General features: G+C 36.8%; 3 protein-coding genes and 1 non-coding gene across 5 annotated transcripts in view; 3 read left to right on the plus strand and 1 right to left on the minus strand.

Moving 5' to 3' along the window:
- The window catches only part of rau (RA domain-containing protein rau), a 66,739-nt gene that overhangs the window by 32,386 nt on the left and 7,888 nt on the right, over positions 1 to 26,465 (minus strand). The gene's annotated exons all lie outside the window — the stretch shown is intronic.
- On the plus strand, positions 2,126 to 2,893 carry LOC6628283 (uncharacterized). Its single transcript, XM_015172526.3, has 2 exons — positions 2,126 to 2,258; positions 2,330 to 2,893. Exons 1-2 carry the CDS (start codon positions 2,156 to 2,158, stop codon positions 2,821 to 2,823), a joined length of 597 nt encoding a protein of 198 aa, XP_015028012.2. The 5' UTR covers positions 2,126 to 2,155; the 3' UTR covers positions 2,824 to 2,893.
- On the plus strand, positions 3,480 to 7,077 carry LOC26531209 (uncharacterized). Of its 2 annotated transcripts, XR_011416620.1 has the most exons (4): positions 3,480 to 3,573; positions 3,640 to 4,115; positions 4,179 to 6,766; positions 6,835 to 7,077. It is a non-coding gene; the product is annotated as an uncharacterized protein (transcript). The 2 variants fall into 2 exon arrangements; XR_011416619.1 differs by having other exon boundaries at positions 3,640 to 6,766.
- LOC26530883 (uncharacterized) lies at positions 7,992 to 8,663 on the plus strand. The gene is made up of 2 exons (XM_015173386.3): positions 7,992 to 8,062; positions 8,129 to 8,663. Exons 1-2 carry the CDS (start codon positions 8,029 to 8,031, stop codon positions 8,464 to 8,466), a joined length of 372 nt encoding a protein of 123 aa, XP_015028872.1. The 5' UTR covers positions 7,992 to 8,028; the 3' UTR covers positions 8,467 to 8,663.

Genomic DNA, 26,465 nt, shown 5'->3' on the forward strand with positions numbered 1-26,465 from the left:
ATTTTATATATATTTGTTTTGTCTGCGTTTTGGGCATATATGTGTTCATGCATATTTGTCTTGTCTACGTTTCCATAATTATGATGATAAATTAACGCAAAGTGATTTATTGTGCGAAATATTTCTGTGTATTCGGTACATTTTTCCACACAACGAGTTCAGGCCAAGAACATGTTTAATAAGCTTTAGTCGGCAAACGAAATAACGACCTTTAAAGTTAGCTTTGATCAAATTTTCACTTTTATATTGTTTTCATTTACAGAGTTGTCAACGCGTAGCATTTACTTTCAATTTTCAATTACATTTGCGACACACACACACACACACACACCTGACACATTAGCAACGCCTGCAAGATATTATATCTAATGCATAGCACACAATAAATCAGCCTTAAATGCCAATTTAATTTTGTAGGGGTTGGGAAGGGCGCTGCGGTGAGCGGAAGTGGAAATAAAATATTACCGCAACATTTTTGTTGGCAGCAGCAACCGCAAATTGCGCGCAATATAAAAATATATGAAAAAAAAACTCTTTCTTTTTAAAAATTCGGTTTTCTTGCGACTAATAAAATAAAATACTCCCAAGCTCAGCGATAGAAAAAAGTAAACCCCGAAACGAAAACTCTTAGGTACGTTTTTGCTGCGACAATGCGAAAACGAGGGCTGCCACAAAGGTTGTTGAGCCTGAAGTGGAAAAATATTAAAACTAAAAAACAAACCTAAATTAAATAATATATTTAAGCGATATAGCTTATGGCGTCAAAGGCAACTTGATCATATCTTCTGAAATTTGTAGAGCTCATAAAATATATCATAAAACATAAATAATATATTTAAGCGATATAGCTTATGGCGTCAAAGGCAACTTGATCATATCTTCTGAAATTTGTAGAGCTCATAAAATATATCATAAAACATCTAGACATCTTCGAAAAACCGTTTTTTTTTTTTGAGGCTATTTAATAGCTTGAGATAAATAATCGATAAGATTAACAATTCGTATTTAGAAAGTGAAGCTCTTAATATCTCTCAGATATGGATATATGGATTTAATAATAATAATAATAATATAAACCTTTCCACGATGTTTAACAGCTGGGCAAATACACAAAATTCGAGTCGTCTCTCACATAATGTAACTTCTGGAATTACCCTCGAGGGGTATTTAGCATTAGCCACACTTCAATACTTATTATTTCGCTGGCTTTTGTTGAATGCAGTGTTGCAAAACGATTGCAGTCGCGCAATCGTCTCGCTTTTCATTTAATTTCGTTTTAAGTAGAAAACGAATGCAATTGAAAAACGATTTGAGTTGAGTGTGGCATTTATGTTAATGTCCATTTAACTACAAATTGTGAAATGTTGCATATAATTTGATTGCAACATGCCACATCCATTTGCAGTGTATATCAAATCCAAACGAGTATTTATGTCAGCAGCGGGCAGCCACGGCATGGGTTAAGTTAAAGAACCCAACCGCCCGCTGTTTATAAACAATATCATTTACAAAAACATTTACACTAGCTTCTAGCTAGGCTCGTATAACCGAAAACTTTCATATTCTCAATGCATAGCAGACGCACACAAATCAATCGAGCCATAAATGTCATCAGAATGTCTAAATTAGGCTTGGAACGACGAAAAGCTATGCAATCCCACGTTGAACCTGCTGCGCTTTGCATATGAAAGCCGAAGACTTGGGAACTCTCATATAATATTTACAGTATTTCTTATGAAAACAGATTTCTAGGGTTTTCGTTAATATCGTATTAGAGGCACTCTAAAGCCACTTCCGCTGTTTGGTTTATTTATTCTTTTTGCTTCTATATGAGATAATGTCGAATAAGGAAAAGTACTCAGTTTTACAACATTTTGTCCTAGAGACGATCCCATTTTTAAATTCATAGCGAAGCCTATCCCAGCCAAAGACTTTCCTTTCTCTTAACACATTAAATCTATTAAACTGAACCACATATAAGCACATATAATATTTTGTTCTTGCTTTTATCTGCTGCTGACTATGACTCGTTGCAAGGTTTGATTGTCTTACATAAAAAAAAATGCATTTAGTCGCAGTAGAAACAATTAGTACAAGCGGAAACAAGAATAACATTAGGTTAGGACACTGCAACTAATCGAATTGACTTAGGCATATGCAAACCTATTATAAAACTGAGAGATCGTCTAAGACGTGGCTTAATACAATATCAGGCATCAACATGCTGGCCATGGCAAGAGCACAACTGTTGATATGCTGTAAGTATTCGAAATGAATTTAGAAAATAAAATAAAATTTCAATATTTTGATCAATTTTGATTCCAACTAGGTCTTTGGCTAGTACTTGGCTCCAAGTATGTCCATATGTCACCGTGCAAGGAGCATGGTTCACATCGTAAACAAGATGTCGATTACCAAGAAGATGGTCAACGTCGCCATGGCAAGACAAAAGAGTTGTCGATAAAGATTAAAGTATACCAACCAGAAAATGAACATGAGAATCCCTGTCATACGAATGAAGAGAGCGATTGCGAACAGTCCGAAAATGGAGAGAATCAGCAGGATAATAGGAATGAGAATCAGCAAGAGAATCAGCTAGAGAATCAGCCACAAAATCAGAATCCAGAGCAACTAAATGATTTCCTATGGATTTTCAAGTATATAAGCCATTGGCAACTTCCTTTGCCAACATATACAAATTCTCAAGTATCCAGCCTAAGAATCGAAACTAGCACAGGAACACCTGACAATTCCGGAGAGAGTCAACCGAAAGCCACAGCAATTCCACCAGCTTATGGCGGCTGCTTAGCTTTCTGTCCTTAAGAAACGTTAACAATTCAAGAAAGCACAACTTGATGTATATCAATAAAATATCTAACCCTGTCTATACATATATTCTGAATATTTATGCTAGTTGCTGACATCCTGGTTGACTATAAAATATGGCAAAATCTTGTTTATGATTATGATTATAATATATTTTATTTGCTTTTAAGGATAAATTGTTTATCTAATAAGACTATCAGAGAGCTGAGTACCAGCCTGAATCCAATAAAATCTTTATCTTTTATACAGAATAATAAAATGTTACCATATTATATAGACTTATGATAAATATATTATATTTAACCCATATACGATATCTCTGGATTTCATATCTATAGTTAAATCCGACGCACAACATTTTCAACTTTTTTCAACTTTCCAGTCTGTCTGTCAGTCAATAATATTTTAGATCTAGATGCAGCTAGATCGATTAAAGATATTCCAAATTTTCAAGCTTATTGAGCAGTAATATATCAGTTAAGGACACGCAACCAAACAAAACGGAACCAACCTAATTAGCATGAGGAAACGGATTATATTAAATTGCTGAAATATTGAACATATCTTTGACCTTTCATAAAAGGCATAGCGAAAAGTAGAAAAGTTATCCAACCAACCGCAACAAATACCAATCTTTCTCGGTTAAATCTACAGAAGCAACAAAATTAAAGATACACATTCACTTACTCTATTCTGAGAGTTCGAGCAAAATGCTTATAAGCAAGGTTATTCTCTTCCAAATATGCAGTAAGTACAAAGAAAAAATAAAAATATTTTAAATGAAACTTGAGAATTAAATAAGGCCTGAAATAGGTTATTTCCTGTTAGTTGAGCTAACACACGGCAACAATCAGGCATTTCATCGGTCTAAATTAAGGACTCAAGGAAGATCTGGCGCCAAGAGGGTTAATAGATGCATGCAATTCAAGAATTTATTAAAGCAAAAAGGTAGTCCGGCAGCAGAAGCACCTAAAACTTCACCGTGTAAACTCAAAAAAATCAAGAAACAAAAATGTACGCATCCCGCATTGCATGGAAACTACAAAGAGCCAGTATACCCGACGCGTGGAGGATATTCAGAATATGAAAGACCCGCTCCGGCGGCAGCAAGCGTTCAGTCGGTTCAAACACTGTCTTTAAATCTACTATGGAAGCTGATTGTTCAAAAAAATTATTCTCATGGGTCTCCAAAAAACATTTCCTCATCATTTATTCACTCGGTTAAGCTTCCCAATGTGAATGATAATTTCTCCTCGCCAACGGAACCATCTACCAAATCAGAAACAGAGGCAAGTTCCTTGGATTCTACTTCACCATCCTCTTTGAATATTCTTCCATCGAATAATAAGCAGGATTCCGCAACGGATAGTCAAACAATTCAATCACTGACTTTAAATCTATTATGGGAGCTGATACTTCAAGGGAATGATTCTACTGTATCACCTAAGAACATTTCTTCATCATTTATCCAATCGGTTAAACTTCCTAATGTGAATGATAAACTCTCCACGTCAACCGAACCATTTACCAAACCAGAAACGGAGGCCTTAAATCCATTATGGGAGCTGATTTTTCAAGGAAATGATTCTACTGTGTCGCCAAAGGACATTTCTTCATCATTTATTCAATCGGTTAAACTTCCCAATGTGAATGATAATCTCTCCACGTCAACCGAACCATTTACCAAACCAGAAACGGAGGCCTTAAATCCATTTTGGGCGCTGATTCTTCAAGGAAATGATTTTAGTGTGTCGCCAAAGGACATTTCTTCATCATTTATTCAATCGGTTAAACTTCCCAATGTGAATGATAATCTCTCCACGTCAACCGAACCATTTACCAAATCAGAATCGGAGGCCTTAAATCCATTATGGGAGCTGATTCTTCAAGGAAATTATTCTACTGTGTCGCCAAAGGACATTTCTTCATCATTAATTCACTCAGTAAAGCTTCCTAATGTGAATGATAATCTCTCCACGTCAACCGAACCATTTACCAAATCAGAAACGGAGACCTTAAATCCATTATGGGAACTGATTCTTCAAGGAAATGATTCTACTGTGTCGACAAAGGACATTTCTTCATCATTAATTCACTCAGTAAAGCTTCCTAATGTGAATGATGGTCTCTCCACGTCAACCGAACCATTTACCAAATCAGAATCGGAGGCCTTAAATCCATTATGGGAGCTGATTCTTCAAGGAAATGATTCTACTGTGTCGCCAAAGGACATTTCTTCATCATTAATTCACTCAGTAAAGCTTCCTAATGTGAATGATAATCTCTCCACGTCAACCGAACCATTTACCAAATCAGAATCGGAGACCTTAAATCCATTATGGGAGCTGATTCTTCAAAAAAATGATTCTACTGAGTCGTCAAAGAACATTTCCTTATCATTTATTCACTCAGTTAAACTTCCTAATGTGGACGATAGTCTCTCCACGTCAACAGAACCCTTTACTGAATCAGAAAGGAAGACAAGTTCCTTGGAGTCTACTTCGGCATCAACTTTGAGTATTCTTCAATCGAACAATAAACAGGATTTCGCAACGGGTAGTCAAATAGTTCAAACTTCCCAAATAGCCCAACAGCTTCCTGAAAACCCTGATTTAACGAAGCCTTCATCAATTGTTCAATCCATTCGAATTCCTGATTTAAGCAAACCGCTTTCTCAATATAAAGGAAACGCGAGTTCCTTGTACTCTGCTCCTATTTCTTCATCATCAATTATCCACTCTGTCCAATTTCCTGTTATTTCTAATCCCTCAAACTTTGGTCCTACACCTAAAAATGAGTTCACTTTACCATTTACTAAATCAGAAATGGAGACAAGCTCCTTGGAGTCCACTTCGTCGTCACAGTTAATTCTTCTTCCATCGAATAACAAGCAGGATTCAGCAGCGGGTAGTCAAACAGTTCAAACTTCCAATTATGGCCAACAGCTGCCTGAAAGGAATTCTCAAACAGATTCATCAAAGTCCGCATCAATTGTTCAATCCATTCGTGTTCCAGATATAAACAAATCATCAATGTTCCACTCTGTCAAAGTTCCAGTTATTTCGCATTCCCTAATCGTTGGTGCTGCACCTGAAAATGAGTCCACTTCAACTACAAAAAATCTAGAATCCGAGCGGCAACCTCTGGCAACTGATATCGTAAAGTCTGCTTCATCAATAGTTCAATCACTTAAAATTCCTATTGGGAACGACCGTTTATCGCCATCATCGTCAACCATTCTTCCATCAGTTCATAAACGTAGTTTACCGGAACTCCAAGCTCGTTCTCCATTAGTCCCTAATGAAATTTCCGCAGAAATTCTTCAAGATTACGTGTAACTCTGATAAAACAAATCAATTTAATCAAAATATAATGTCCGATTCCTTGATCACAATATCCCAAGCAACTATTACACAAACAATAATATTTTGGTAAAATCTTCATTTCCTGATATTAAACATCTAATAGGGAAATAAGTTACTTGTAAAAGCTAATCCATTGAATACCGATTTATGATTGTGCAATAATAAAATTCTATATGTGCTTAATATTGTATACAAAAACTGACTTTTGGTAAGCTGATTGACACAAGCTCCTCAAATAGAATTGTATACGCAATATATGTTAATAGATATTAATCTATTTCAACCTACAGTAAAAGCTAATAAAATGAAAGAACAATTTCTAATCTAATGACAATTGCGCTTTTATCGCAAGCCCTTCTCTTGGAACCTTTAAAGCGAACATTCAATAAACTTTACGCATTAAAAGTTTATTGCTATAAAAAGGCGAGAATTTCAATCAATTTTATAGCAAAAATGCACCATAAAAATGCTATTGAAATGTCATATAAAATGCATTGAATAATTATATGAAGCGCATTTGCTGCTCAGCCACAGTTCGAAAATGAAGCTCGTATTTGTGCTCTTGATTTGTTTGGGTAACTAAACCGTATACAAATATTGTTTTTATAGTTATATATAAATATATCCTACTCTAACCACATAGTTGCGCTGCTGCAGCAGGTATCTTATGATAGAAATCAAGTTTTGGCCTCACATAAAGGTAAGAGTACCACCAAGGAGCCATGGAACCACGCGAATGACCAAACAACCCATAGACATCCATACAAAATCTCTGAAGATATATGAAATGCAACCACTTCAAATATAATTGAAATGTTCACTAAATATATATAAAATAAAAATTAAATTTTTAAAGCATTTTAAAAAGTGCACAAAGTACTGAAAATTCCTTAAAAAACTGTATTTCTTTTGGTTGACGCTTAGCAGCAAAATTTTTCTCTTTTTTCCAAGACGTTTTTACAATTTACAAATTCATCGAACCATGAACTTTTTTTTTAATATCTTTAACTAAGTTACATCAGATTGAGAGATTTGTTTGGTATATTTATCAAATTTTCGTATGAGTATCAAAATTGCTTTATATGTAGATTTATAATATAATATAAAATTAAAATATATAATAATAAAATATGTAATATTGATGTACACTTTTTATTATTTTTCCTTCTATTTGCATGTCCTCAATAGACTCTTTGTGTACATGCAAATTTCTTATGCAAAGTTATATTGGCTTCTATGGTCACTTCTTTGCTCACTTTATAAATGTCTAATTTACACTTCAATATGTCCTCCATGGTTTCCTAATGTTAAATGTACTTAAGTAAGTCCTATTTTTATTTTAAGAGCTCTGCTCAGACTTTGTGCTTTTATAGTTATGTACACGCACATGTCCTCTATGGTCTTTTTTTTTTAAACTGAGCGGAAGCACAAATATTGACATGAGCTTGTTTTCTATTCGAATGAAATTCCACGTGCCACATGACCTGGCTTCCTCTTTGGTATATAGCAGATGTTCCTTTACGAACGCCTGTTGTACGAAAATTTTCTTGGTAAACTTGACCCGAGTTCAGAAAATAATGATAGAAGAAAATCAAAGTTTGCCACTTGTTGTTATCGTAATTGAATATAATTAAATTAACTTTGAAGTGGAGCACAGCCAAATGCACTCTTTCGCAAGGTCCATTTGGCGTTTACCTTATCAGCAATTATGAAGAGCCATAAAAGTTAATTGATTCTCGCCACATTGTTTGGACCAAGTGGCTGCAATTCTGTATAAAAGCGGCCCAAACGCTGTGCACATTCAGGCCCACTCCAAGCGAGAGAGCAAGAGAGCAACATGAAAGTTCTAACAGCAGTTCTATTGACATGTGGTAAAGTAACAAATAGGCTCAGCCAAACGTTAAATAAACTAAAATCAGTCTCGGTGATGCTTATAGTTGTGGCGTCCCTTGCGCTGCTGCACAGCGTCTACGGCACGCCGGTGCCAACCCCTATTCCGGCTAATATTACGGAAACCAAAGCGCCACCCAATGACGAGCCGCTGCTTCTGGAGACGCCGACAGCCAATCCATCTTTGCAGTTGCCTCAGAACACTTTGATGGCCGCGAATGACCCAGATGTCGCTGCTAGGAGCTCCTTTAAACCCATTAGCGTGCCTCTCTCGGCCAATGCTGAAACTTCGGCCGTTGCAACAGCTGCAGGCGAACAGATTTCATTGCAGGGAAACCTGGATGAGCTAGTTCCCGACGAGGCTGCCGAGCCCTCAACGGCTTAGGGCATAAAAGTCGCAAAAGCAGCTTTAAGGCAAATCCACACAACAGCAAGCAGAACACACACACATGCACATACATTTACATATAACAGATATAAGCATATATAGCTTATATAACTATGCTTTATGTACCTATCGCTATATACACATTATGTATTTCTATCAGCACGGGCGATTAATAAATTGCATTGAAAAAGGAATTTAATAATTAAAGATCATAATTACAGCGTTGATCAACACTAGGTTACAGTGTTTTCAGTTAACAGCCGCCTTTGACTAGTTACCCACACTGTTCACTGGGGCATGGCAGTCACATGGTATTCACAGGGATCAAGCTACCGACCGGATTTGTATAAAAACAAAAGAGTACGTGTAACCCAAAGAAGCCGTATCTCAAATACCCTAACAGCCATAGGGCATTTGATATATATTATTAATCTAATCGAAATTGACCTGATTTTATCGAAAAGAGAGCAAAGAGAATTATTTGACTTAAAAAAGATTTATGTGATATCGCAAACCATGTAGGTTATACAAAATTTTAGCTACAAGTGTGAAAAGTAGTCAAAAGAAACTGAAAGCTAACATGTATAAAATCTTTTAATATCCACCGATATGAGCGGAAAACAGGTGGAAATCACAATTTAAAACACAAAAAATATATTGTCCATTAAACTACTTTTTTAAAAATATAAGACAATGCCTTTAAAGACTATCGCTCTGATAAAGAATATGTATACCCTGTATAGACGCAGTTATGTCAAACACGTATCACATGTTGTTTTAAAAATTCATACTACTCTAAGCTCAGGCAACAGAGAAGAAGAAGTACAAAAAATCACTTACAAAGAGGAAGCGTCAGCTCCAACAAGTTTTATCAATGAAGTTACGAATCGGTGTAAGGTTGACGACGGCGACAAGAAAAACAATGCTGGCAACTCAACCACAATACAATGTCGACAACGGAAGCAGCAGCAGGAGGGGAAACCATAGACCACATAAAACCGCACAAAAATTCATTGATCAATGGACAGGCCATGTAGTAGATGGGGTCTGGGCCTGTGTCTCGGTATCGGTCTCTGTCTCAGTCTCGGTGTTGCTCTCCGTCTGAGCTCAACCGCTGGCAGGGCCATCATTACAGATGTGATTTAAACACGTTCGTCGAATAAGAAACGATTTTGTTTTTGCCCCATCAATAATATAGGTTTATGTATTGTCGTTCTTGAGATATCAATTTGCATGTTAACACATCGTGCGAGCATCTGAATGACTGACAAATTGACAAAAGCCTAATGACTCAATCCTAATATGTAAACTAGTTGACTCTAAAGACGGCCCGTGTATGGGAAACCAAGCAAGATATATAAATGTATATGTATAGGCATTTATGCGTAGCATATGAAAGCTTTAGATTAGTGTATGAAGGGAATATGGAATAAGAATATGAATATAACAAGCGAAGTTTTGTGCCATTAAATATTTAAAATATACAGATTTCTATAAGAACTGACGGAAGTCGCATGCAAATCTTTGCAATATATCACAATAGTTAAATGTATTGAAATGCCATTTTGATTGTCTGTAAAAGAATTATTACCACTACCCGAAGCTAAAACCTAATCGTACCTATATTTAACTGTATTCAAATTTAATTTAGTTGGATTCGTCTTGCCCTTGCCTCTCTGCTGAGCGCATCACACAAACCATATACTCCATAACAAACAATACTCTTTATAGTACAAGCAATTACGCAATTTTAGTATTCAGCGCATAAAGTTCTTTATTAAAACATATTGTATTGGCTTACTAGAATACTAAACGGTCAGGCCTATGATGGGCATTTGTGGTTTGGAATGTAAATCATACCAATTTAAGCCTGCTCTAGCAAGCCCCAGAAACAGCGTCATGCCAAGAAAGACTAAAGGGTAAATAACTAATTTAATTAAATGTAGATTAATTTGAAATTATCATTTACTTTTGGTTGAAAGAACTCTCATGCCGATAAGTATTGTTAGCACAAAAGGACGCACGTAAATATTCAATGAAAGTGAAATCTGTTATATGAGAACTCAAACTTGAGTTTAAGTTACAATTTTTAATTATCTATGGTACAAACATTAACATTACTTATACAATATTAAACAGTTTATAACTGTAGCAATTGCAATTTTCACAGACGTTAGTTTCAACTGGTTAGATACATTTTTTTTTTTTTTTAAATACTTAAACCTTAAAGCGATTTCATGCTCCACAAACTTTAATTTGTATAACCACAAATTAGAGTTCAATTTAATTTGGGCCCACCTAATTACGTAAATGTGAACCGCAAATATATAAATATGTTATAAATATATTTGGCGTAGCGCAAAAGAAATATGAAAAACAATCAATACGAAATAAATTTGAAGTCGTTTGCAATTATTATTTGTGGTTGTTGCTTTTGCCAAAATAAGTAGCATAAGACAAAAAAACAACATCAAAAGCGGCATAATTAAAACAAATACGCATACCGTTTAATTACCAAAAAAAAAATATATATATATTAATAATGTTGCCGACAAAAACAATGCGTTATGCTTAATAACAAGCAATCAATGTTAATGGATACCAAAAACAAGAAATAAAACAAAATATGAAATACACAAAAAACCAAATTGGACTAACCCGAGAAAAAAACAGCTGAAAATGAAATACTCTTGCTGAAAGAATATTTGACAATATTGTACATCTTAACCTGAATCATTAAGATTAAGATTGAGGTATATAGTATATATAACATGATATTGCTAAAAATGTCCTAAATTGGAATCGATATCAGCTATGTATATGCTACACTCCGAACGAACTGATCTTCCAAGCTTCATTGATATCACCTTTATACTGAGCAATTTCTTATAGAAAGCTGCACAGACAGCTGATCGCTAGTGAATCGATTCAACTCTTCATCTACAAATTCGAAAATGTGACACAAAAATGTTAATATCCAAATTGGGTAGGGTATTGAAGTGACGCAGCTGTGCTTATAATCATTTGAGCAGCCATCAAAGAGTTAATAATAACAAGTGCCACTTGCTTTGGCGCCCAGAAGTCGTCGCTATGCTTATAAGAATCATAAAATATACTCTTCACTTTATTGGAGTAAACACTTGCAGTTGAAGACTTGAAACTTTAGACATTGGAAAATTGAGAACGTAACAAAAACGTATGAGAGAAATATTGTAAAAACGACTTAACAACTAAATATATATATATTAAGAATCAATATTAATATTTATATTAATTAATCAAAAGTGATAGAGGAATATTATGAACCTATTTACATATAAATAGTTCAGATGGTTGCAGTTCGAACTAGATTTTGTCGACAATGTTTGATTTATTTTTAAAATTATTCTTTTTCAACTATTTTTCAGTATTTTTGGTTAGTGTACAAAATGTGGCTGCCACTTGAATGCTTGGGAGCACATTTTGTGGTCTGTTTGTTTTGTTCACATAAATGAGAATATTCAAATTTGTCAACTGATGCGGGCAGCCGCCGCAGAACTCAACTGACTCAGGCGCTCAAAATTGCATAAAGCTCTCTGGAAAATTTCCCGCCAACCAGTTGGTATCATTAGAGCTAATCATGCTGAATGCTGATTGCTCTAATCAATGTGGCTTTTGCGCGGCAAATCAATTTGAACTCACACTTTCATGTTTTCACTTTCGATTCAACTAATTGAAAACAAATAGGGGCGTGCGGCTTCATATATAAGTGTGTTCAATGGAAACCGCAAAAATGACAACTGCACACAAAACACAACATCAATTACATTGGCGCAGGGAAATTGTAAAATTAATGACTCGAAATTGGGAAAACGTGAAGAGCGCCAGCTCCAAACCGCAAGATATAGATGGACAGGCGTGGGAGAACGCGAACAATCTGATTGACAGTGGGCTCCAGGTTTGCCCCAAGATGTGACAGCTGAATGCGCCAAAAAGAAAGACCAGTCCAGAGCCAGGCAGTGCTGCCAGCAGAAAATAGCTAGTTTATCAAAATCAGTCTAGATCTAGCAAATATCGGAAATGGCAAGCCTGTGAAAACTGGTTACTTAGAAGATCTTGCCAAATTATTGATACTAGCATACTTTCAATAAGTCAGTCAAGGTCTATTAAAAATTGGAAAACCCTTTGCATGCATGCTGGCCAAGCATAGAACATTTTTCAAAATAAATAAAACTTTTGTTTATAAATACAACTAATTCGTTTTTTTTTTAACTATATATATATTAAGATAATTAGTTCCTGTTAACTCTGGCATATGCACTACAAGAAGAATCTTTTGACAAGAAGTTTTCAATGTAGATGAAGTATCATATATTAAATGAACACTTGATATATATCTTTTAGGGTACATTATTTTATGACTCTAGATCCAACGAAAAGGGCTAGATTTGTTTGAAATAAAAGCTGAATTGCCAGCACTATGACAGGGATGCGAGTGGTCCACTCAGTTTTATCGCTATTTCACGCTCGCGTGATTTCTGACCTGCCTTTCGGAGACTCGAGCCAGCTGATTCGCCATTGTTGAAATTAAAGTTGTTTTTTTTTTTTTTGGGACACGGCGTTGCAGAAATTCACGCATTCACGCACAGCTATCGATGAGGTGCCCCTTACATGACCGGCGGCTTAAAGCCAAGCAAGCAATTAACTGATTAGCTTTTGCCTCAGTACCAATTCCAGTTCCACTTCAACAGATCAAACAGTAAAACTAATTAATTGACTGAAAAGCCCGAATGACAAACATCAATAAAACTGCAGAAATATGAAAACACAACCTGGGCCATTGCGAAAGGTGAATGATCTTTAATGTGTATTGACAGGTTCAATTAATGCAGGGTTTTAAACAGTTAAAAATATATTTTTTATGATTAATTCAAGGAATTTATAGAAAATGTGCAGCAGAGATAAAACAAGTTGCACGCAATATGGAAATTGTACAATTAATGAAAATGTGCAACAAAAAAAAAATTAACTGAACCGATGTATGTTATGCAAAGCTGTAAATTATGGTGTATCAGATACCCTGTCGCTGGCACGAAATGTTGATGTTAAGCAGTTCGTAGAAAAAGCTTGAAAGTATTCCAATGCTTTTCCAAATTGCAGCGCAATAAAATATGTCCATAATCAGCTTAAATGCAATCGAATGCTAATTAATAAGCACTGGCCATAAATTGCATTCAAATTCAATTAAGCTCAAATAAGATAAGTATGCAACACTTTTAATTTGCATTGAAAACAACGAAAAGCTTGCTAAATTAGAGTTACCACTTCAGTATACCCCGTAATTAACGCTGACTTAAATACAAGACGCAGCTTAAGTTTCCCCAGCTTACCTCGGATCAAGAGAGAAACAGAACCTATTTAAAAATCGTCAAAATTTATAAACACATCGATTTGAAAGCAACTTTTACACATTTTAAATGCATACAGGGTATCAAAATATATGCTGCTCAAATAACATTATAAAAATAAATAAAAGCTCTGGTTGTTTGCGACGTCTCATTTTTCAGACAACCAACCCAATGTTTTGGCAAGTCAGCGCAATTAAATGTAAATATTTATTCAGAACCTTTAGAAAAATATATATGTTCTGAGCATATTGTATATATAATATTAATATAATCAGCGATATCCGTGGAGAGCCAAGTGTAAAACCAACATTAACAAATGAGCTTTGATTGTTATTATAAGGCGGCTGCCAATGAGGCAACTATTGATTTGAGGTGAGCGGAAGTTAATGATTGATAAACAGCGTCAAATGACAAATTAATTGATTGAACAACGACTAAGAATGGGAATTAAATGAAGCTTTGTGCCAAATTAATTTCCCAAATGTGTGTCTTTGTCTGCCCGCGTGTGCGTACACGAGTGTGCGTGTGTGTGTGTGTGTGGTCGTTTACAATTTATTGATTAGAAATTGTTGACCATCCAGTTAATTGCCAAACGATTGCATTTCACTTTGAACCTGCCAAATTGAAGTGGCAACCGCAGACACTGAAATCCTAGCCTGATAGCCAAGTTAAATAGATGAATTTGACAGAGGAGATTAAGGCCACACGTGTTTTGGCATTGCGTTTATTTATGTGGCTTTAGAACTGTTTATCATGGCCTGCGTTGGAGCATTGGACCAACAAGCATTATTTGCTTACTTAATTTGACACAAGACGAAAGGAAATGCGTGGAATGCGTTGGCAGCAGTGAAGAAAAATATAAGGGAAGATACTCGTAAAGGACAAAATATTTGTAAATTTGATTGCAGGGCGAATCCATGGAGGAGGCAATAGAAGCAATTTAAGGGGCAACGCCAAGCAATTCCTTATAAAGTGTCTATTTTTTATAAAGTCTATAGACAGTATCATGTTTATAGCTCAACTTTTGTAGAGCGCTAGGCTCGAAGATCACACACAGCACATACAAAAGGTGAGCAGCATTGGGAGTGCTACCCAACTACTCGTTGGCCATAGACACCACTGGCAAGTGCTTGCAGGTAGCCAACCGAACCGAAGTGCACACCTGGCAGAGGCCTCTCACAGGCCGGCACTTCAATGCTGAGTGGCAACAACTTGGCCAACAGCTCGACACACGGCACTAGAATCCAATGACTTTTTGAATCGATTCCGATGACAAAAGAAATTAAATCGCATTCGTTGCGCCGCAGGGCAGGAAACGGAAACGAAATACAAAATGCGTTGCGTCCTTTAAAGAAGAAAAGCGTCTAATATCATGCGGTGTCTTTATATAGCTTGAAGTGAGTTTTATGAATGGTTTTTTTTTTTTGGCAAATTGCCCGCACTAAACTCAAAGAAATTGGCCCATTGATGTAAAATTCATTCCCATTCATTGTTTTACTATTTGAAAATATTTTAACTCAAGCTGAGCTCGATGCGTGCTAGTGACAGCTGCTCTCATTCAGCTCAGAGCCCAGTTGACAAAGTCAAACAGAAAAGATACTCGCATAGAAAGATACACGATAAAAAGATAAATAAGATGGGATGGATGGCTTATTGTTTGTCTTCATGTTTCGCTTGTTTGTATTGTGCTCTGTTTGTCTTGAGCTTTGCTTAGCTAATTTGACTGGGCCAAACAAACAACATCAAGAAAATATTAGCCCTACAGCAAGCCTAAGCAATTCAATATAAATATAAGCCCAAATTTTTACCCTATTTTTAATTATTATTGCAATTATCTTAGATAATGAGTTTTTGTTTCTTTGCTTAATTTGAAATAAGAAATAAACGATAAGAATTGTTTTAATCGATATACAAAATATTCAAAATATTTCTGAAGCTGCTGCACTTTCGGTGCTGGACTTGCTGATACCCTACATGCTCTATAACTATTTCACGTATATTTCTATAAAATACTTTGTATAAATACTTGTGTATATCGTTTCGAGCAGAATATATGTATAATTTTTACATAGTATTGAAACTAAGCTAACTATCAATATAACTATAAATATATATGTTTCTTTTAGTTCTAGTTAAAGCAAAGCTGTTGGAAATTAAATAAAACTCGACTTAATATTGTTAGCGCTGCACTATTTCTTTATTAAATATTTGCCAGGCAAACAAATAAAAGTTGTTTGCTTAGCTGCAGGCGGAAATTCGATAAGATTTCGACTTGAAGTCGTTTTGTTGATTTTCTTATCAAGATTCAATTACAAACACACGCGTTATCAATAAAGCTAATGCATAAATCTCTACTAAATTCACACAATGGCCATCATTTTGTGACGCTTTGTATCTGTCGGAGAGAATAGAATAAACTTCCTGTGGCAAAAGGTGCCCTTTAAATCAACACACGCAGCTGGGCTGGCATAAAAGCTCCACAGCCGAGCCTCTGGCCGAGAGTGAAGTGCTCCTACACTTTTATATATGTCGTCACGATTATGTGAATAAATACTTCAACACACTATTTGAGCTTGTTGAATCAGCGACTGAAACGCACCTCGGTACTAACTCTCGCTTTCTTAGATATATTTTTATTTATCAACAACGATTATTATTGAAAAAATGCCAGTAGTTGGTATGAGGATAGAACTAACTTTAGTAATTAGATTCTCTTACTTGCTGCTTCCACTTTTGTTTACGCTTACGAATATACTATAATATTTTTGGAGCTTAACGCATTTCCTCATTACTTCCAAAATTTAAATATAAAAAATACATGTTGGCTTGAAACAGAATATAAGAAGAATATATAGAATATCTATTAATATAGAAGGTCTTCCAGCACAATTAGTTTTTGTTTAATTTCATCTCATTTATAAATAAAGAGCATATATATACATAATTAAAGTTAACTTGTTCAATTTCTAGAAATACAATCATATTTAAAACAATTAATTCATTTTCTTAGAATTAGCTGATTATACATTTATTTCTCCTTAATATGCTAACTACGCATTTCCTCGCACATTTCTAATCCATAGTCCATTGTATGCTCAACTTATAAAATGTGGCCAATAAAATGCGGCAATAATAAGATTTCGGAATGCATTCCTTTTCCTTGGGCGGCAACATTCCAGAGTCAAAGTAAATACACACACAAGCCCTATAAAAAGTATCAAAGCAGGGAAAATGCCTATCATAAATAACAAAATGAGTAGCTACGAAAACTGAACTGAACTGAAAGTATGCATAAATCTGTCAAACGAAACGATTTCAAGCGGCGCATCGTCGCGTCTGATGCTCATTTAGGTTGGCCTGAAATGCGACACTTTTGGGCCCAAACGATTTCCAGTTAACAACAACTCGGATACAAATTAGAGCAGCAGTCAACAGGTAGACGGCGGCCTGACCATGGCAAAAGATTGCGTCAAGGGGCGCCCAGTACAGACGCAGCTATTTATTAGGGATTGCATATTTTAGGGAAAAAATCAAGTTTATGATTTACAAGCAAGCAAAGGGCTAGCGTTAAGAGTTGTCCTAGAATTGAAAAAGAGGCGCCCTGCATAGAGCAGAAATTTATTTTGAATTGCAGATTTCCAGAAAAAAAGCTACAATATTGCAGGCCTTACCGCATAGATGTCCCTAACCAAAATATTGCGTCAAAGAGGCGCCCAGTATATGACAGCAATAAAATTTCAATGGGTTGCACATTTCCGAAAAAGGGTTATTGTGAAATGTTAAAACAGGTTGAGGATACGCAGAAAAGATCTGCCAAGCAGCAGGTTATGATTTACAAGCAGGCCTTAACTTGCTTGTAAAAATCATCTGAGTATTTAGGTAAATAAACTAATTGCGAAGAAAAGTTACCAAGCAATTGAATAAAGGAAAAGCACGTCCACAATAGAACACGTATTTGAAGGTATTTTATATACATCAGCATAAGTGAATATTAAGATTTTTTCTCTATTTTTTCTCTATTGAAGCGATCCAAGCTCCATTGAAGTAGCGCAGTCGGCAACAGATATTTCAGCCTTGCAATACCATTCACATCTTTAGTTCTGCTGCAAAATTTGTAACGTGAATTGGTTATGGCTTTTGCGTAAGAGCCAGCAGACGACAACATGACGATGACGATGACGATGATGATGATGATGATGATCATTGATACCCGTTTCCCACACGCTGAGAAAAGACAATGTCTCGTTTCTCATTTTGATTACATTATTATGATGCATTTGGGCGTCTCACTGCTATTTTGGTCGCATCTTTTCACTGAATTCATGGTTTCATTTTCACATCCATCGCTGAGCGTATCCCACTCACAAACTATCCACAAACCCATCATCATACCAACTCGCAACTCGCATCTCCCATATCTCATCGCATGTGTTGCGATGATTTTCAACGGTTCGCAGTGCGGGGTGCACGCTTTCATTTGCGTTTGGAAAATGACCCACTTCCGGATTAACATGCTCCGCCGGGACGGACAACAACTTTTACTGTCACTACAATGCTACAACACAGTATTGTTGTTTTTGTTTTTGGGTGGGGATGCACACGAATGCTCTAACGTTCTAACATATAGACCAAAGAGAGTCTAACGACATTTTCAACAGTAATGCGACAGTGTGGGGAAAAGGAAGATGATGCGAGAGAGAAAAAGAGAGTGTGAGTATAAGAGGGAACTGGTTAGAGAAAAGAGAGTTACAAAAGGTAGAGAACACAGCAGAGATATGAATTAAGAAGGGTAAAGAGAGTTGAATTGAGATAAAAATGGGTTAAGAGAAAGCTAGATTGTGAGAAAGAGAGAAGGATATTATAACGAGAGAAATAGAGAAAGTGAGAGAGAGAGAGAGAGAGAGCGAGCGCTAGAGAGAAATGAGAGAGACAGACACAAATAGAGAGAGACAAAGAGAGACACAGATGGAGATACAAAGAGAGACAGAAAGCGAAAGGTTAACTGTTTGTAAAGGGAGAGGGGAGAAAATACACCGATACACATTACTAACTCTTTATGCGTATCGGTGTGCATCGCTTTCTCCCCTTCCCCATCCCAACCCTCTTTACCTATCCAAGGAGCTATCTCCTATTCAAAATAACAGACTCTTGATGTGCATCGGTGTATATCTTTTAACTTCCTCTATATACATACAAACGTAGAGAGTGTAAGCAAGAAATTGATCGAGAGAAAAATAAATAGCCATGAAGAGACATAGTCAACTATATAATAGGGTATACTAAACAAACACAACACCCAATCTATGTTAAGCAAGGGTATTCAAACTTCGACGTTCGAAGCTCAATAGTTATTTGCAGCAGCGGAACAAGAGCTCCAGAATCATATTCGATGGCTCGCAACATCATCAGGAACTAGGGCCTAGGGCCAGAGCTTGAGTTAGGGCTGGGGCTAGCTAATGATGTTGTCGCTTGGCTTGGGCCAGACCGAACATCCGCCGCTGGTGCATAATTGTTGCATGTTTGTTGCATTTAATTGTAATTTATTTGCCATGCCATAGAATTGAGATAAACAAAGAACGGAAGCAAATATTTTCCGGTGGAAGCACAGGGAAATCTTCATTGACAATGGAAAAAAAAAAAAAAAAAAACCAAACTAAATAATAAATAAAAACAAAGAAGAGAAGAAAAGTGCGCATTGATTGATTGCAGGGCTCGTCCAGAGCTAGCAATGGGGCGGCTCGCTGGCCAAAGTCCAGAAAGCATTTAACCGAATGCCAATTGGCTTAAAGAGGTTGCTCTTGTAAAATTGTTGCAGTTCGCCTGCATTTTGTCGGCTTTTGCTAAAAGGCAAAAATACCAATGCAATCGACTTGGCCAACAATCAATCATCAAAAGGCGCAACAGAAGCCAAAGCTAATTGCCAGCTAATACGCGAAAAATGCGAATGCGAATGCGAATGCCGGACTACGCAAAGAACGCGTCCGGCCAAAGGAAACTGCACTTCCTATGGGCTGGTCGGTTCAACACCTGAAGCTTTCAATGGGGCATCATCAATCAGGCAGGCGCAGCTGACCCAAGAGCTGGGTCACCTCGGGCACGGGTGTCGTTGCGGGTGCGGCCAGAGTTTTCACACTTAGCCCAGGCCTAATTGAGTGGATGCTGCTGCTAGACACAGACACAGACACTTACACACGCACAGACACACTAGACACAACAAACAGTTAATTAGCTGGCAGCATCCGAGCCCTCGTATAGAAATCAAAACGGAAATTGTTTATTAAACATATCTAGCACTGTGTCTTAGTATACAATTACTATATATTGTGTGGATAATGATATTTTGATTGACTTCTGGTATTTTGGGTTCTGTGTGTTAATAACACCACGATTCCCTTATTAAGATTCAAGTTACGTACGCGAGCATAGGAATTTTAACAAGCTCCAAAACAAAGAAGAACCATATTTATTTTGTATACCCAAATGGTGTATCCAATTGTCCACGAAAATATTAAAATTCCTATTCATTTTTAGCATTTGCACTTACTAAGAACATTTTGTATATACGTAAGTGTACACGAGAGATGAAAGATAGTGAATCTTCAATTCAATTCAATTTTTCGTGCTGGTCTATAGTTTTGGAATTTGTCTCGTCTCTGCGAACCTTGACTTGAAGGATTAAATACTGCTGCATCTCTTTTACGTCTTCTCAGGTGCTCGAACACCTGCTCAGCGTGCGGAGGCTTAGCCCAGTACGCTAATCAATTGACCGGTGAGTTGGCAAATAAAATTAAGAGTAAACAAATATATTCAAACACATACATATATGCACAGATCTCATTAGTCAGCTAAGCTCATTAATTATGCGCACGAACTGCACAATTCACACAAAAAATAAGTCTATGTGGGAATTTGGAGACAAACAAATGAAAAACTGAGGCATTGTCTCTCTTGTTGCACATGAAAAGTGAAACTGCAGTGGCACGAATTGGAAAACAAACCAAAAATTGTCAACATCCGTTCCAGAGGCACATCAAAGGCCCCAAAACCAGATTAACAATAAACATCAAAAATTCTCCCACACGCGAACAGCATGAACTAATAAAAAAAAATTTCAATTATGCAAATGAATTTTTGCGCCTGCGCACGCGCCAAGCCAAGCCAAGCAGTTGTGAGTGGGCGTTGCGGGGGCAGGATCGCTTGACCAGGGGCCAGAAGCTGCAGTGGGCAGCGTCGAGTGGGCGGGCGAGCGTGCGGTTAGATGTCTTTCCGCTTAATTGATAAAACCAAAAAAAAAAAAAAAAAAAAATGCTGCTGCTGGAATTAGGCGCAAAAATACATGAGAATTGCGTGGTGTCTGAGCTGATATTGAACATGGTTGGCTAACGGCCATTAGCCCGAGCCAGGCATGCCGCAAATGGTCAAAAGCATCGTGCTCTGTAATCAGAGTGCCATATAATCTGTGCTGTCTATATATGATATGACCGTAGAAGGTAAACGGCTTGTAAATTGCTTTGTTTATCGTTTTTTAAAATTCAATTTAGCACAGATGCGGGCCAATAGTTGTGAAATGCGCAGACAGAGACTAATGATAATTATGATTGTAATGATAATGGCCTTTACTTTTCTGCACCAAACAAACAAAAACAAAATAAGGCGCAGAAAAACTTTCTATAATGCCGAGCAGCAGCACCCACAATCGTTATATCATCAGCATATCAACACAAGATCAGCTTCCGTTTGCAACAGAGCGAAAGTTATCAACAACTCATTACAATCAACAATCAACAACTCGCTTCAGTTTCTGTCTCTGCCGACCCTTTTCCTCGCCTCGACCCCCTCTGGGGTAATTTCAAACGCCGAAACAATGACACATAAATCGCTAACAATAATAATAAAAACATATATATATGTAGAGAGAGAGTAAAAAAATCAAGCGTAACAGCATGAGTTTTCAGAGTCACCCATATATCATACCCCATGTGAAAAGCTGCAAAGGCTGTTTGCAAATTGTCTGGCAATAGAAAGCAAGGCAACAAGTTGCACAGTTGCAAGTGCCTCCCCTTCCCTCCTCCGCAGTCTGTCCTATTGAATTACTTGCGCGTAATGTGAGAAAACTAAGTGCAACGTTGTCACAATTGCGACTGTGAGAGAGTCTGACATTTGGGTTTTCGTTTGTTTTTTTTCTCTCTAGTCAAACAATTGCCGATCAAAATATAAATCAAAGCAATTTCATTTGGATTGTTTATACTTGTCAAACTGAACAATTGAGCTTGTGTTCCGTGCTGCTGGCGTAGAAAATTACATCAAGTTGTTTTATTCAAGCTCATTTCACAATCAAACCATTAAACGTATTCAGTTGGCTCGTTTATAAACAAATGTGAACCAGTCGAAGGAAATTTGAAAAAATATTTAAACTGGCTCGTAAAAAATTAACTTGAAATGAAATTACGTTTTTACTTCCTTGTCGCAGACCTTATAAGTTAGTCAAGCAGTGTGTAATGCTTAGATGAAAGCACCTCCCAGTCCTTAAAGTATATATATTCTTGAACAGTACAAAAAGTCGAGTCGCTCTATCTCTTTCTTTGCGAAATATTCCCTTGTCTTGAAAGCCAACTTCTTGATTATTTGCATAAGTCCGTCTTTCTTTTGCAGTTGATATGATTGTCATATATGGCTCTTATTGAAATGATCGTTCGAAAATTGAGTTCTTGTTGAGAAAAACACTCTTATATGAAAATATCTTGACCCAAGAGGTTAGCCATGCTCCTTTTAAATACTAATCAACATCAGCTTACTATAATAATAGGAGAGGGCTAAGGGAATTTAAATTGTTATAAGATTGCTGATAAATTTTGGGTAAATTTTTTTTTTTTTGAGAACAAAAATAGCTTTTAAAATAGAGAAACATAATAAAACGAACGAATTAGAAGTTTTAGGGGGTTTTATGGCCTTCATGCTTTGCTATTAATTTCAAAACAAGTCTTTTGGGTTATAATTTGACATTTATCGGGGGTTCAAATACGTGTCTGGCTTAGATCGACTGGCAGCTAAGAGTTTAGGAGGGCCCACAGAGATACGCTCACAGCGCAAGCGTGAGATAATCGGGTCTTTAATACAATTACATATAACATTGACGTAGGTCGTCGTCTCGTTTGCAGCTCAGCGTCAACAACTTTGTGCCATTTATGGCATAAGAGACCTAACATATGGCCGCAAAAATACATAAATGGAAAAAACATCTCTCTAGTTTTTATGTGGCAAGAAACAAGCAAAAACGCCCGCACAAATGACGCCGTTTGATGATGATATAAGCTGCTGTTATTTTTTTTTATTATTATTATTTTAGTTTTTTTTTTTTTATGCTTTCTGGGCAGCAGCTGATGCTAACTTGATACGCGCGCATATGCCATATTAATTCCCCTGAATTCTTGGCCAAGTTCAGCTCCATTTTGGCAGCTAATTAATGAGAAGCCCAGCAAGTCGCGTGGCGCGTGGCAGGTTTAAAAAACTTATATTTTTTGTATTTCCACAAGTTTTTTAATGCTTATTGTTTGTGGTTTTGCATTATGGAGATTGTTTGTTGCATTTGTCGTGTGGGTTTCCCAGTCGTTTGTTATTGACCCCGAAAAGCGCATTAAGCGTTGGCCGCAGCCGCCGCACAAATCAAAAACTCATTCATTCACTAAACGCCAACAGATTTTAAGACTTGGCAGTTCATTGATAAAAAGAAGTAACCGCTTGTGAATGGGGCTTGTGGCCAGTAAACATGGCCATAAGGTGTTTATGGCTACCAAACATTGTATTTGCATATGAAAAAGAACCAAACTAAGCCGAACTCCAAAGAAATGCTAAGTGGCTGTGTTGCTCAGTAAAAAAATAATAATAATAATGACAAGAAATTCTAACCCAATCTGATGGCAGCTTAAGTGAGCTCCTATTGTGGGCCCAGCCCATGTGGCTTTTAGGAATTTAGAATTAACACAACTTTTAGAAAGGAAAACTTGCTGGATTTTAAGCGTCTAAAATGTATTTTGTTTATATCATTTTAATATCATATCAATGACTGATCGAATTGCACATTGAGAGCACAATGTAAAACCCGAATTTCAGCAGCCAAAAGTTGACAATTCAAACAACGCAATTTCAGCGCAGATCGCTTTGGGGCAGCAATTTTTCGAGGCTTCATAAATCATTACAAATTGAAAAACTGACTGAATGACAGACTGGCTGACTGAGTGACCGTCTCACTGACTCGAAACAAGGCCGAAAACTGTCACCAGCGTACGCCATACAAAGTTTTGTAATAAAGTTCCAGAGCGCAAAAGCCTGCGGGCCTCCAATAGCTACAAGCAGTAGCAGCTTGCAATACCCTGTAGTCCAAAGTGCTTAGAAGGGTAGCATAGAATTCTGCATAGATATGCAATTGACAAAAGAAATGAGTCTATTCCATTAAAGAATATACATTTGCATTTGTTGTCTGAAACAGCATCAAAACAAGTACCAACTTGCATTAGATTGAGCAGGAGTCAAGAGTCAAGGTCTTGTAAATTAACTTTTAGTCGAGCATTTTTTAGTTTTTGACTAAATTTTTGTTTTGTTTTCCTTGATTTAGCACAGTATTTGACTCTTGTAGAGTATCTTTCTATGGAGTCTTCTCCTTTATTTGGCTATTTTTTCTAGTAGATTAAATACCGTTGTAGAGTAACTTCTAGTCGAGCATTTCCGCCTTTTTTGAATACATTTTTTTGTCTGTTTTTGTATCAACAAATCATAAAACGCACTTAACCCACTGTGTACGCATACTTCGGCAGCTGCCTCACTCCCCAAAGCTGCGCTCCATAACAACAACAATAGACTGTGACCCCCCCCCCCCTCCCCTTAACCCCTTACTCCAGCTGACCAAACAAATTGAACACCCCTCCCACCCCTGCTGACACCGTTGGCCAACAACAAGCAGCGACTTCGCTTTGTGCTCAATTGAAAACTCAGCAAGTTTTCAACATTTCTGGGGTAACTCTACGAACTGGCTGCAGGATGGGAGGGGCACGAGGGTGGGCGGGGGACATGGAGCAGGGAGCACCAGTGGACTGTGCCGGCCGGCAATTGTTTTGTCAATTCGAAAAGCGCTGATTAAAGCGAGTCTGCGGCTCGGCGGCTCGGCGGCGCAATAGCGCATTGGTCTCTTGTTATTTCGCTCGCATTGTTGTCATCCACAACGACAACTTTTCATATGACCCAAACTTCGATATGAGGAGCTTTAACTATGTGCTATATGATATAGTAGTCTGATCCTTATAAGATTGCGCTCATAAATTGCTAAAAATTAAGATGCCAACTTTTGGAGGGGACCAAACTAAGATCAAAGTAGTTTATCGTACTCAAATCGGAGCAGTATTTATAGGAATTTAAAAATTTATAGTAAATCGCTAGAGACCGACTAGTAAATACCCTGAACCCAGCCGCGACCTGCTTTTGTAGCTTCTTAATTCTCTTTTTGATGTATCAGGATGGCATCATTTTGTGTCTAGGTATTAAATATTAGGCACTTAGTTTCTAAGGATAAGCCTTTATAATTTTTTTTGCATATTTATATTTTAGTATATGAACTGTAAAGCTTGTCATTCTTATGAATTTTATAACGCACACTACGATAAATTTGATAGACAATAATTTGATTAGTTTATACTCAAACTTGTTATATACATGATAGAATTTCATGAGATGCAAGACTCTTTCATACTTTTAATCAAATATTTCACAAAGAAATTTATAAGCGACAGCTAAATCTATATGTATTCTGTAAATTACATTTATAACTTATAGTGTACTTGCATGCGCAAGGGTGTTCATTTGTCGACCTTTTCAAGTTATGTTCCCTCACATTGTTTTGCTTTTATTTGGGTTAAGCGCTCCAACAAACTTCAAGTCATGCATGGCCAGTAACAGTGGCCAAAAGAGTTGTCTGCTTTTTTAGTTGCCATGGTTATTGTTATGATTGTTGTTGCTGTTGTTGTTGTTGTTGTTGTTGTTGCAGTGGTTGTTGGCCTATCAACAATCGATGCAATGCAGTTCTTGCTGCGCTTCTGGATAGCACCACGAAGATTAATGGGGCTATGCCCAGGGTATTATGTCTTAACATATTTGGAATTTTAATTCGATTTGTGGTTTCGTTTGGTTTCGTTTGCTTTAGTTCAGTGAGCATTTGTGGTGCGTTTCATTAGGCGTGAATTGTGGTGCGTAACGCCCAGTCTTAAGTAGTTAATATGGGGTTACCAACCACTCAATGAAGCAGAAGAAGAAGAAGCAGCAGCAGCAGCTATGCATGTGCCCATGTCTATAATATTAAAAAATTATAGCTTTTGTATAGTAAAAGCTGCGGGTATGCGTTTGGGAATTTCTAGTTTTTCATGGAGTTCATTTGAACATATGAACTTTAAACTTTAAACGATAGGACGGAGAAAATCCACACGCAACTGTGGAATATAAGCGGAAAACGACTAAGGCATTTGCGGATAAGATAAGACGGTTTCTACAATTGTGTAGAATTTGTGAGCCAAAGTTTTGAGACTTATTTAAAGCCGTTCTGATTATAAAATACGGGCAAAAATT

This window comes from Drosophila virilis, chromosome 4 (assembly GCF_030788295.1).
Source record: "Drosophila virilis strain 15010-1051.87 chromosome 4, Dvir_AGI_RSII-ME, whole genome shotgun sequence".
Taxonomy (NCBI): domain Eukaryota; kingdom Metazoa; phylum Arthropoda; class Insecta; order Diptera; family Drosophilidae; genus Drosophila; species Drosophila virilis.